The sequence below is a fragment of the Oncorhynchus clarkii genome, chromosome 6 (assembly GCF_045791955.1).
Source record: "Oncorhynchus clarkii lewisi isolate Uvic-CL-2024 chromosome 6, UVic_Ocla_1.0, whole genome shotgun sequence".
Lineage (NCBI taxonomy): Eukaryota > Metazoa > Chordata > Actinopteri > Salmoniformes > Salmonidae > Oncorhynchus > Oncorhynchus clarkii.
In genome coordinates, this window is record NC_092152.1 from 10,275,382 (window position 1) to 10,289,032 (window position 13,651).

A 13,651-nucleotide genomic window follows, 5' to 3' on the forward strand; every position below is an offset into this window, starting at 1 on the left:
AGAGGCAGGGAGTGAGGAAGAGAGGGAGAACATCCAAACACACTCAAATGTTGAGATGATTGACAGGTGGAGACATTCAGGGCCAGCCCTCTGGTTTGGGGTCGCTGCGGGAATGAGGCGTATGTTTGGGTTTTTTTTTATGGCGAGGTTCTCCATATTGAACACTGGCTTACTGCTAAACTCACATACTCTTAAGTACTTTAACATCCAACACTATTCTTCTCCAGTCCTGCACCATGCTGCTGCAACAGCCTGACTGGCTACAGAGGCTGAGGGAGGGAGGGAGGGAGGGAGGGAGGGAGGGAGGGAGAGAGACGGAGAGAGGGAGGGAAGGAGGGAGAGAGAGAGAGAGAGAGAGAGAGAGAGAGAGAGAGAGAGAGAGAGAGAGAGAAAGAGAGTGAGAGAGGGCAGCAAAGACAGAGGGAGGGAGGGAGAGGGAGAGGGAGAGAGGGAGGGAGGGAGGGGGAGAGAGAGAGAGAGAGAGAGAGAGAGAGAGAGAGAGAGAGAGAGAGAGAGAGAGAGAGAGAGAGAGAAGAAAGAGTGAGAGAGGGCAGCAAAGACAGAGGGAGGGAGGGAGAGGGAGAGGGAGAGGGAGAGAGAGAGGGAGGGAGGGAGGGAGGGAGGGAGGGGGGGAGGGATGGAGAGAGAGAGAGAGAGAGAGAGAGAGAGAGAGAGGGAGAGAGGGAGAGAGGGCAGCAAAGACAGAGGGAGGGAGGGAGGGAGGGAGGGAGGGAGGGAGGGAGGGAGGGAGGGAGAGAGAGAGAGAGAGAGAGAGAGAGAGAGAGAGAGAGAGAGAGGAAAGAGTGAGAGAGGGCAGCAAAGACAGAGGGAGGGAGGGAGGGAGGGAGGGAGGGAGGGAGGGAGGGAGGGAGGGAGGGAGGGAGGGAGGGAGGGAGGGAGGGAGGGAGAGAGAGAGAGAGAGAGAGAGAGAGAGAGAGAGAGAGAGAGAGAGAGAGAGAGAGAGAGAGAGAGAGAGAGGAGAGAGAGAGAGAGAGAGAAGAAAGAGTGTGAGAGAGAGAGAGAGGGCAACAAAGACAAAGGGAGGGAGGGAGGGAGGGAGGGAGGGAGAGAGAGAGAGAGAGGAAAGAGTGAGAGAGGGCAACAAAGACGGAGGGAGGGAGAGAGAGAGAGAGAGAGAGAGAGAGAGAGAGAGAGAGAGAGAGAGAGAGAGAGAGAGAGAGAGAGAAAGAAAGAGAGAGAGATCATTTCTGTGTTCACCGAGGGACCTAACAGGACGAAATGGCCGCTGTGTGCTTCCACTTCAGCCTTTCGGTCTGGGGGAAGGCATTCGACTGAGGCTGACGACAGCATGCAGCTAATAACCACACCATTATATTTGAAGTACTGCAGATAAAACAACATTTTGCGTAACATATTAGGTGGAAATTACTCTTTGAAATTATATTAAAATAGGTGTCTATATTGCAGCTGACTTGCTACGAGAGAGGGAGCTGTTGAAACCGGATTAGCATTAAAGCGTGTTAAGCTTTGAACTAATTGGGCTGACGGTAATCCTATTTAATTGACTCTCGAAAACTAAACTGTTCAAAAACTACACAACAAATCTGTTTTCCATGGCTTGGTCAGCACAATAAAACACTCATATTGCCTGTTTGGCAGGTTAGGAAGTCATACTAATAATGTATGCTATTTAGCAGGACCCTGTCATCTAAAGCGACTCAAATGAAACCTGACAGTCGGCACTTTAACCTCGTAGTCATTGTATCATTTCCAATCCAAAGTGCTGGAGTACAGAGCCAAAACAACAAACAATGTATCACTGTCCCAATACTTTTGGAGCTTACTGTATTTTATATGTGACCCCAGCGGCAATCGAACCAATGACCCTTTGCGTTGCAAGTGCTCAGGAAGTGTTGCCGTATACGTGTTGGATTCAGAGAGAATGTTTTTGTGTGTGTGCGATCCATCTCCGAAGGTCTTTATGTGTTGAAGGGTGTTTTCTGCCTGTCTGTCTGCCTATCTATCTGTCCATCTGTCCATTTATCTGCCTGTCTGCCTGTCTCTCTGTCTATCTATCTGTCTGCAGAAGCCATCAGCGCAGGACAGACACCACACCAGTCCCCTTCAACACATAAAGATAGATCACACACATCCTGTGCTGATGGCTTCTGCAGACAGCCAGACCAAGCCTGGTCTTTATTTATGTGTGAGAAACAACTTTATTCAACCTTTCTGAGACTTAAACATGTCAGTGCGGATGGAAATCCCACAGCCAGATGGTTGAGTCGACGCAGACTGTCTGTACTTGGGGGTAAGAGGCTAGGAAAGCAGACTAACAGATAGATAGACAGCCAGATGGTTGAGTTGACGCAGACTGTCTGTACTTGGGGGTAAGGGGCTAGGAAAGCAGACTAACAGCCAGATGGTTGAGTTGACGCAGACTGTCTGTACTTGGGGGTAAGGGGCTAGGAAAGCAGACTAAGAGCCAGATGGTTGAGTTGACGCAGACTGTCTGTACTTGGGGATAAGAGGCTAGGAAAGCAGACTAACAGATAGATAGACAGCCAGATGGTTGAGTTGACACAGACTGTCTGTACTTGGGGATAAGAGGCTAGGAAAGCAGACTAACAGCCAGATGGTTGAGTTGACGCAGACTGTCTGTACTTGGGGGTAAGAGGCTAGGAAAGCAGACTAACAGATAGATAGACAGCCAGATGGTTGAGTTGACGCAGACTGTCTGTACTTGGGGGTAAGAGGCTAGGAAAGCAGACTAACAGATAGATAGACAGCCAGATGGTTGAGTCGACGCAGACTGTCTGTACTTGGGGGTAAGAGGCTAGGAAAGCAGACTAACAGATAGATAGACAGCCAGATGGTATGAACACCATGGCTTCCTCTGTGCTTGCGGGGTCTGGAGCATCTTCTCTTGAGTATATAAACATCTGCTGGGTTCCTCAAGCTCTGGCCTGGCCAGTGTAATGAACTAACTACCAGACAATGAACTTAGAGGGGTACCTCCCACTGCAGTGCTGACTGACAATGATCTTGGGTCAGTTTTGCATTATCCCCACTAATGGTTAAGGTTAAGATTTGGGGAGGGGAATCTGATCCTAGCTCTGTACCTCGGGGAAACTTCCTCCCGGAGCGTGCTGACTGAAATGAGCAGGATGAACCATAGCGATATTCTCTTCTCTGTTTTAGTTCAGGCTTTCACTGTGTGTATGGATTAACACACACATACTGAACAGGGAACAAGACGAGCCACTTGGTTTTGATGGAGCATATCATGTGACAATCCATGGTATTTTCACTCTCTGATGACAACCATATGTATTGTAGTTGCTTAGCAATATGACATATATATATTTTATATATATTTTAAATGTAGGCGTTTTTTTAAGCTTTTGAAAATAGTTTCTCGGACAAACGCACATCGTTTGTTCTATAATGCATAGCGTTATTTAATGCAGGCCTTTGTCTTTGCAATAGTGGTCCCATGGGGCGGCAGGTAGCGGAGCGTTGGGCCAGTAACCGAAAGGTCGGTTAAAGACAGTTAACCTCCAAAAACAACTGCTCCCCGGGCACCGTGGATGTCGATTAAGGCAGCCCCCCACACCTCTCTTGATTCAGAGGGGTTGGGTTAACTGCAGTTGAATGCATTCAGTTGTGCAACTGACTAGGCATCCCCTTTGCCCGTCGTCCATGACAACCTGGCAGGATCCCGGAAACCCTGAGTAACTGCCTTAGTCTGCTTCCGTGGCAACCGGCTCCTCTATAGTCCATAATACTATGTCACCCCTCACCCCATCTTTATCTAAGAACAATGTCCAAAGATTTGAGGGGCAGTGAGAGAGAGGAAACATGAAAATAAAAAACGTCAGGAGACATTTTGTAGCTAGTACATTTGAATCGCAGTCTTTCACAGCTCTTCCAGAGGTAATGAATGGGGAGGTTCTCAATGGGGGGGATGCCCAACCAAACTCTATCATCATCCATCCCTGCTCCCTTCTAGCTCAAGGAGCCTCTCACGAATGTACCCTCTGCACCACAAAGGAAAACACAACGCTACATCTTAGTTCTCAAACCAAACACAATTAAAACACCATATAATGCTCTGCCTATACCCTGCCCTTCCTCTCCAGGGGTTATGCACATATCAGACACTGACGATTAGTGAGCTTTGGTCAAACGTAACCATGGAATAAAAAGCTTCCAGTTGAATTCTTTGATTGATAGTTTCCTTAAACTATTCAACCACGAGACATTTCAAGAAGATCTTTGTTTTAAGTCATTTCCAGGGCTAGAGAAACAAGCACAACCTTTTTACTATGTGTGCGGGCCAAAATAAACGTCTGGGGCTTGTTTCTTTGTTGTAGTGTGCAATGCTGTCTCTCTATCTCTAGAATCAGATAAGTGCCATAAACTGGCAAGCGCCATGTTAGTGTCCAGCGAGCACGATTAGAATCTACCAGTCTAGACAGAATCACTGAACGGAACAGGGAGAGATAGTCCACTAGAATGGAACAGAGGAGCTTTTCAGTTCAGAACACATTTTAATTCAGAATGACCAGTTACTGAATGTGCTCTGAGGTGAAGTTTCCCCTAGGCACAGATCTAGGAACAGCTTTCCCCTGCCCCCGGTCTTAACCTTAATCAATAGTGGGGGGAATGCCAAACTGACCCAAGATCAGCATCTAGGAGCCTCATTCCCCCTACACCAGGGAAGGTATTATAACGTGGCACCATACGCGATAGTGTCAGGTAGGTTAGGCTTAAGGTTTCGACATCCGCCTAGAATTAGGATAATACTGGAAATAATATTGCCTAGTTAGGTTTACAGTATCATTCTAATTGCAAGCATATTATGCCAAATGCTTTTGCAAAAACAACCTCTGATATCGCAATACATTTAACATCAAAATGTTGCACTGCCTGAACAGAGCTGCCGTCTAGTGGAACCATTTGTGAATTACTGTTGCATAGGAGGTCGGAATAAAAGAGATTGCTTGATAATCTCAGATAATAATGTTAGTAACTGTTGTTTTTTTTTTTTGACAAAGCTTTGATTTGATTTCAGATAAAATATTGACAATCACTCCAACGAGCCAAAGCACACAGCTTACTACAGCATCTCCAGAGGATTATATTGGGCCCTGTGCATTATATGAACGAGTTTGGCACTAGTCAAAAGTAGTGTACTACATAGAGAAATAAGGTACTGTTTAGGATGCATCCGTTGTGCACACAACTAAAAACACTTAACCTTGGCCTGTAGCCAAGGACCGCGTAGAAAAAAAACACTTTCTACCAGGAACAAAACTTAGCCACTGCTTTTTTTAGCAATGTGCTACCAATTGTACTCTTATATGCAATGTAAATGATTTTTGTTTTGCGTAATTAGATTGAGAAAGGAGAGCGCTAGTGGTGTAATGTGGGGGCATTGTAAACTTGCCACCGGCTCGGCTGCTCTGGCGTTAAGTTTGCTGACAGAGCCATTATCGCTGTGCATTCCAGACTGTGAGAGGCTTGTGTTGTCACGGAGCCAATGCTAACCACTAATCAGGGAGACTGACTGGAGGAGGGCCGGGGCCCCTGCTGCCAGACCCCGCAGGGAGGGCATCGCCTGGAACCTGGGCCTGCCAACAAGGCCCTGCTAGGTGGAGAGAGAGGTGAGGGGGGGAGGGGGGGGGGGGGGGGGGGGGGGGGGGGTTGGGGCTTTTAGTGCTACCTCACACCACAAACTGCTGCAATGCTGCTTCGCATGGAAGGCAACACTACTATTACACTGGGCACTGGCGTGGCACCAGCCGGTCTACATTTTCTACCTCCCCGCAAGACCTCACGTCTACACCCGGCCAACAGCCTGGAGAGAGTATGTGAGTGCTTACCTGATACTCTATGTCACTAGAACCAGATGAACTCAGTGACAGTACATACGTCCCATCCCAGCTTGCCCTAACAATCATTTGACCTAGTTACAGTAAACTATGACATGGACACAACTCACTCACCAAGGCACTCACTACTCAGCTAGTACAGGACATCAGCCGCACTCTACACTCTAGTTTGACTGGATTTAAATTGCCACTTCGGTGGCGCTGTCCAGTGAGTCCAGTCCAGTCAGGGCTCTTCATCGAAAGAGCCTGCAGGGTATCAGTGAGCCTTGATCCTCTGATACATTAGCCAACAACATGACCCGTCTTTTCATGACCCGCGGCCAGACACAAGGCGTACAGAGGGATCCCCGGGGGGTATGAAGATACCACATCACTGATGCATTCTGACATGACCAGACTAATGTCATCTGCTTCAGAGTGGCTGGCATCAAGAATCTTTCTTGGAGAAGGCAGATGACTGTTCTTAGTGTGTGTGTGTGTGTGTGTGTGTGTGTGTGTGTGTGTGTGTGTGTGTGTGTGTGTGTGTGTGTGTGTGTGTGTACGTGTGTGTGCGCATTCAAGCTTGGATTGTCATTTAACGAGGTTGCTTATGTGTCGCTGCACTGTGTACCCAGTGTGCTATATCTCTAAGATGTGAGGCTGCAGTACAGCAGTCTGGTCTGGTCTGTCCTACAGGGTTTCTGAGCATTTCAGGCACGGAGAAGAGAGCTGTCCTGTCATCACTGTCTGATGTCTTTATTCCACTGCAGCTGTGTCTTTCACTCACAGCACAGCCCAGACACAGCCCAGCCCAGCCCAGGCACAGCCCAGACACAGCACAGCCCAGACACAGCACAGCCCAGCACAGCCCAGACACAGTCCAGCGCAGCCCAAACACAGCCCAGCCCAGACACAGCCCAGCACAGCCCAGTCCAGCCCAGACACAGCACAGCCCAGACACAGCCCAGCCCAGACACAGCCCAGCCCACCTCTGACACAGTCCAGCCCAGACACAGCCCAGTCCAGCCCAAACACAGTCCAGCCCAGCCCACCTCTGACACAGCCCAGCCCAGACACAGCCAAGTCCAGCCCAGACACAACCCAGTCAGCCCAAACACAGTCCAGTCAGCCCAAACACAGTCCAGCCCAGCCCAGACACATCCCAGTCCAGCCCAGACACAGCCCAGTCCAGCCCAGACACAGCCCAGTCCACCAATGTGAACTATTGACTTGAATTGGTCTTTCCGGGTCAGCACCAGTCTTTCCACCAATTAGAAGTTTTGAGACACAATCAACAGTGCTGCAATGTCTAAAGTCTAGCAGTCTAGTCCCAGCACCCTTGCCGGTGTGTCTGTATATTAACCTCCCACAAATCTCTGTTGAACCATGCCTTTCATCAGCAACAAAGTCCAAAAAGAGTCTGTACTTTTCAAACTACCCTGAAATTCTTTCCCAATTGCCATTCAAAAGTGATATATTGACAGAACGATTCAGAGCAATACCAGTCAAACTCACAAGATATTGAGTTCTACTGTTATGGCCCACACATCTTTTTCTTCAATGGTTTTGAACTTGACCCCCTAACAGCTCACACTAGTACGGTGTCCATTTTAGGACACCTTCAAACATCAAAGTCAGTCTGAGCTAAGTCAGACATCAGCCAAAGTCTCGTACTGCATTTAGCATCAAGTCCTAGGCTGAGCGGCAGTCCCGGATCTCTGATCACGTGTCTATTAAATCACCGGTCCCATGTGGCTCAGTTGGTAGGGCATGGTGCTTGCAATGCTAGGGTTGTGGGTTTGATTCCCGCTGGGGACCTGTATGAGCGAATGTATGCACTCATTACGTCCTGTAAGTAGCTCTGGATCAGAGTGTCTGCTAAATGACTTAAGTGGCAAGGTTGTATGTCGCGAAATGCTGATGGGCATATTTGCGAGGGTTCAAGTTTCGGAGTGCAGCCCGACACTTTCACAAGAGTCCACGGGCTTGACCCACCACGACTAATATTAGCACCTCCTAAAAAAAGTTATTACACTTAACATCAGGCCTGTCCATCAATTTTGAGTAGAAGGAGAGGGCAGAGTTCAGAGGTCACAGGTCAAACACACCGCCTAGCCAATAAGAGAGACAATAGCATTTTGACTTAAATACAGAGGATCAATAAATCTTATTAGCCTCAAGAGCAGAGACATCAATCCTGTTTTGCAGGGTGATCCCATTATGACAGATAAAATGAATGAAAAATGCATGAGGTAAAAACGGAGGGGGAAAAATATGAAACTGGTGCAGAGACCAGACCACCTAAAGCCTCTCTGTTCAATTGAACGAACCAATCGACCAATTTATTGGCTTGATTTTTCCTGCGGGAGAATTCCTAAAACTCTTATGGCCGTATCGAAGTGAACAGGATAAGGCCTGAGAGCATTGCGTGCTGAGAGTGGATTGTAAAATGTTACTGTTGTGTCATAAACCGTGCAGAGTGAAGGAGGAAGAGGGAGAGAAAGAGCAGGGGCAGAGATAACTTTTCTCTCTGTCTCTCTGGCTCTCTGGCTTTTTCTGCCCTGGTCGCAGAGCTCCACACATCCATCAGCACAGCAGGAGGAGGCTCTCAATCTCTCACAAGTGTAACCCAGTTCAAAGCCCACTTATCTAACACCAAAGTGTAAGAAAATGCAGCGTTCTCGTATTTATGTGAGATAAAATATTATTACAACTTTGATGAGATGACCAGATACTGTAGAACATAACGTAGCGTGAAATCCAGTCCAAGTGTATCTGTATGAAAACGTATCTCTGTCACTTTAGTACTGATGTCTACCAGCAGAGGAGACCAACCCACCAAACAGTGAACGTTACTACAACGTTAGGTAACGTTCCAGTGGAGTCCCAATAGGATGGAAACAGGAAGTTGATAAATACCTCTGCAGCAGGTATGCCCTCAGGTGGGCGGCACTGGAGAAGCACTTCCTGTTCCAGTGACACCTCCTTCCCCAGTGGCTCCTGGTCAAACGTTTTCCTGAGATCTGGAGGGGAGAAATAAAGACAAAACATGAATTAAGCAAATCATGATCAAATCCCAGGTCCAATCTATCTGGCTCGAAGGACCATGAAAAAGAAGGCTGATGGGGAAAAAAGGTGAAATAGCAAAATACACATTTATCTCAGAAGTACATAATATGAATCGCCCTCCATTGTAAGTGTTCAGTAGTATTGTTCATGCCTTCCTATTGGCCTCAGCTTCAGAACTCTCGTGTTACTCCCACTGAATCCCTCATTTGATTATTAGGATTATCCATTTTGCAATTTACTGAAATGTCAACGAAACTGAACTCCTCCCGACAAGAAGCTAAAACTGCTGTAGCAGTAAACCAATGCAGGGATCTCGACACCGAATTTAAATTCAGCATGCACATATCTCTATTCACAGACAGGGAATGTAGATACAGCTGAAAAATCCTATAGCCGAGACTACCTGAACACCAATATCTAATCTGCGGCATCTCAAGGCCCCTTGGTATATTGAGAGACTATAGAATGCCTCCACCGAGGATGAAAAAAGAACACAGACGTTTTCTCGATTTCATGGAGAACACTTCGTCCAGCCCGGAGTTCAGCATGATCAGTAGTCCACCACAGTCAGGTGACTCATCTCACAAGCACACAATGACGCATGTAGGCGTTGCAAAGAGAGTAAACCATGGAAACGGTAAATAGGCATGGAAACCAAGAGGGGTGTGGGCAACAGTGCAGCCATTTTGGAGACACCATCTTTTCATTGTGTATTTAAGCCCTGCTTTAGGTTTCTGGTCCTTGTGGTTTTCTATCCCCTCTTTGTGAATTCAGCCCAATGGCCGGGGTCACGTGACAGCAATCACAGTGATGCATACAGAGAGAGAGAGAGAGACAGAGAGAGAGAGAGAGAGAGAGAAAGACAGAGACAGAGAGAGAGACAGAGAGACAGAGAGAGACAGAGAGACAGAGAGAGACAGAGAGAGAGACAGAGAGAGAGACAGAGAGAGAGATAGAGAGAGAGAGAGAGAGAGAGAGAGAGAGAGAGAGACAGAGAGAGACAGAGAGAGAGCGAGAAAGAGACAGAGACAGAGACAGAGAGAGAGACAGAGAGAGAGAGAGAGAGAGAGAGAAAGAGAGATGCGTGAACGAGGGAGGAAAAGAGAGGGCAAATGCAGCATTTACAAGGGCAAGTGGACAGTCCCCGAGCAAAGCTCAAGTCACAGGAGTTGTCAGGGATCTGAGATGGTTCGTAGCGGAGAGGAAGCCACTGGATTCTAATGCCTGTCCACTGGGACCTCTATTCTCACACCTACTTCCCTAGCTGTTCTGTACAGTATGTGTGTTAGGAGCATGTGGAGTGGAGGGCTTGACTGCATGAGAATGACACCACAGGGAATGGCAGCGCTGGGACAATTCATACAGGCGTTATTACAGTTATTATATGGATTTCAAAAGACTGCCTTGAGGTTTGAAGACAGTTCTCTTTATAGTGCTTTTGATTGGCTAAAGGGAAAAGTGAGTGCCTGATTTGTTGCATTATTCTTGTGTTTAAACCAAGCTCTTTAGTAGTTGACGTACTGTACAGTACAGCTTGCCGCGGGGCAGCTGGTGCTGACTAGTTTATGCCTATTTAAATCCATGGAAGTTACTGTTCATGATTTCATTATTCATCCATTATGGATGAGATGGACAGCACAGAAAAGACTGATATCTGTACTGCTTCGTAGAGCATCGCTGGGGTTGAAGACAAATCGATAACAGCGAGCAAAGTATGGATCCAGCAAAACAATTTTATTTTTCATTTTACTAGGCAAGTCGGTGAAGAACAAATTCTTGTTTTCAATGACGGCCTAGGAGCAGTGGGTTAACTGCCTGTTCAGGGGCAGAACGACAGATTTGTACCTTGTCAGCTCTGGGGTTTGAACTTGCAACCCTTCCGGTTACTAGTCCAACGCTCTAACCACTAGGCTACCCTGCCGCCCCGACTGTGTCATTGGTGGATCCTTGAGAAAGTATGGATCCAGCTCTGTAAGAAACAGGCATCGTTTGACTGAACAAGCGTAAAAGTAATGTCTGCAGACAGACAAGCAGACAAAGACATAGAGGAGCACAGAAGTCTGTGACTTAGGGATCAGCCGGTCAGGCTGTCCTCAGCAGGCTCTGTGAGTGATTCTCCAGCTGGCTCTTCCATGGCCCCCAGTGCCTCACTAAGACACTACATTCCAGTCCGTTTCCACACAGCTCCCTCACTCCCCTCTGGAGCTGCACCATGGGTAGCGACACAGAGAGTTGACCAGAGCTACTGTACCAGGAGGAAGGAGGCTGGAGTGTGGAGGAGACAACCAAGTACTGAGACAATATTAATTCGGTGCTAAACAGAAGAAAAAAACAGACTAAATCAGAGAGCTGAGCACTCGGTAGTTGACGTGCTCAAGTGAACTGGCCCGTTTTAGGGAACCATTTTAGTTTTCTTTAAAGTCATTCAAAACAAAGTGTTCAGTCAAATGTGTGGGTTTACAATGCATGTTTCTCTTATTACTGAGGTAATCTTTCTCTTTGTAAGAAAGGCAAAGGGGAGCAGTGCTGCTAGACAGTTAAGGCCTTGAAGAGGCCAAGCAAAATAAACGAGAATAATGGCCGCCAATGATATATTCACGATATATAAGTGAATTACATGCTATGAGGGAATGTCCTGCTCTCGTTTAGTGTGGGAAAGGGGGGAAACACAAGCACACAAATCCTGCTTTAAGCCATACATGAAAGAAGGATGGGCATCTCCTTTTTGATTCACTCACTGGGCCTCCTAACCTTATAAGTTTAAAACAACATCAGGAAGAGACTGGAGAATAGACTGTTTTCTTTCTTGACCCGACCACAAACAAACCTCCAGTTAGGCTAGCTACAATCAGAAAAAAAGGGTTCCAAAAGGGTTCTTCGGCTGTCCCCATAGGAGAACCCTTTTTGGTTCCAGGTAGGACCCTTTTGGGTTCCGTGTAGAACCCTCTGTGAAAAGGGTTCTCCCTGGAACGAAAAAGGGTTCTCCCTGGAACCAAAAGGGTTCTTCAAAGGGTTCTACTATGGGGACAGTCGAAGAACCCTTTTAGGTTCTAGATAGCACCTTTTTTTCTAAGAGTGTAGTGCTATATATCTGGCTCTGAAGTGAGGGCTGAACAGATGCAGAAAAGCCATAAAGCAGGTCTGTAATTTGAGAAAGGCTGCTTCATTAGCTTAGCAGGTGACGTATTGATGGAGGTAATCAGTGATTTTGATGTGGCTTTAAACAGAAACACATGTATCCCCCAGAGTCAACGAGAGTGGGAGAGAGGGAAAGATGGGAGGGAGAGAGACCAGGGAGAGAGGGAGAGGGGGTGGGTGAGAGAGAGAGAGAAAGAGAGATCAGGGTAGGCGTGGGGGGAGAGGGGGGGGGGGGGGGGTGAGAGAGATTAAAGAGAGAGATTAGAGAGTGAGAGTGAGAGAAGAGACCAGGGCAGTGCCAGGAAGTGTGTGGGCTGTCGTTTGTGTATCACCAACAAACCTTTCGCTCACCATTACCTCTGCCCACTTAATGGGGCCAGAGTTGGTTCTACTTCTGTAATCCACAGTCTCTCCGCAGGGTCCTGCTGCTGGCTAGCAGACCACTCTGGGTCAAACGGGGACAGTCTGGGACCAGAAATCGTCCCGGGCATTTCTAACACAACAACCCTATTTTTTTCCATCAAGGCCCCCATACTGGACCATTTTTATCACAAGCCTAAATAATTTTCCACAAGCCCAAATTATGTACAGAAACCCCAATTTAGATAGGCCAACTGGGCCTGTCTAAATCACTGCCCTACTATCCGTTTCAGGGACCACAACAGGGATTCCGTTTCCAGTATATTACAGATATTTAATGAGTATAACAGGCATGTTATGGAGATCAGACCTAGTACACATCGTTACTATCATGGTGAGTATATGTAGGGATTTAGTCAAACAGCACAAGATGTGAGTTGACCTTGACAAAGACAGACAGACAGACAGACAGACAGACAGACAGACAGACAGACAGACAGACAGACAGACAGACAGACAGACAGACAGACAGACAGATAGATATAGACAGAGACAGAGACAGAGACAGAGACAGAGACAGACAGACAGAGACAGAGACAGACAGACAGACACAGACATATGGAGACATATGGAGACAGCCAGATAGAGACAGACAGATAGAGACAGGATAGAGACAAGATAGAGACAGGATAGAGACAGGATAGATGGACACAGACAAATACAGTGGTTCTTCCTTTAGCGTCGTACCGCAGCACAGCTTGCGGGCTGCCGCAGAATTCTATGGAACGTTATTTAAGTGTCAGCTATTGTTGCCATTAATGCTAGTTAGTGCTAGTTTGAACACCAGAGGGCATGTTTGAGAAGCATTTGACTGTTTTTAATAGTGGCTGTACTAGAGAATTTAAAACCTTTTTTTGTAAGAACATAGTATATGGGACTGATTTCACGAAATTTCGCTTAATTAATTAGATTAATATTATGGTGCATCTATTCCAAGAAAAATGAAAAACAAACCCTCAGGGTTTCCGTTAGGAAAATATGGCGAAGAGCAAAATAATCCTAACATTCACACACCCTAATTGTAGTCTAACCAATACCCAAACGGAGATTCAGTGAAAATAAAAATCTTATTGATTTACCAAGACCAGTCACCATGCTTGTCTCAAATCCTATAATAACAATTGGATGACTTTGGGTGTTACAGTAAGCAACAATTTGTTGCCTTCGTTAGACTACTTTATTCTTAA

The 13,651-nt window shown here is 46.9% G+C and overlaps 1 protein-coding gene across 1 annotated transcript in view; it reads right to left on the minus strand.

Moving 5' to 3' along the window:
- Positions 1-13,651, minus strand: part of LOC139410603 (unc-5 netrin receptor Ca) — a 196,974-nt gene that overhangs the window by 105,896 nt on the left and 77,427 nt on the right. Inside the window, exon 4 of the mRNA XM_071155911.1 lies at positions 8,757-8,860. Coding sequence (XP_071012012.1) covers positions 8,757-8,860 — 104 coding nt within the window. The remainder of the gene's footprint in view (positions 1-8,756; positions 8,861-13,651) is intronic.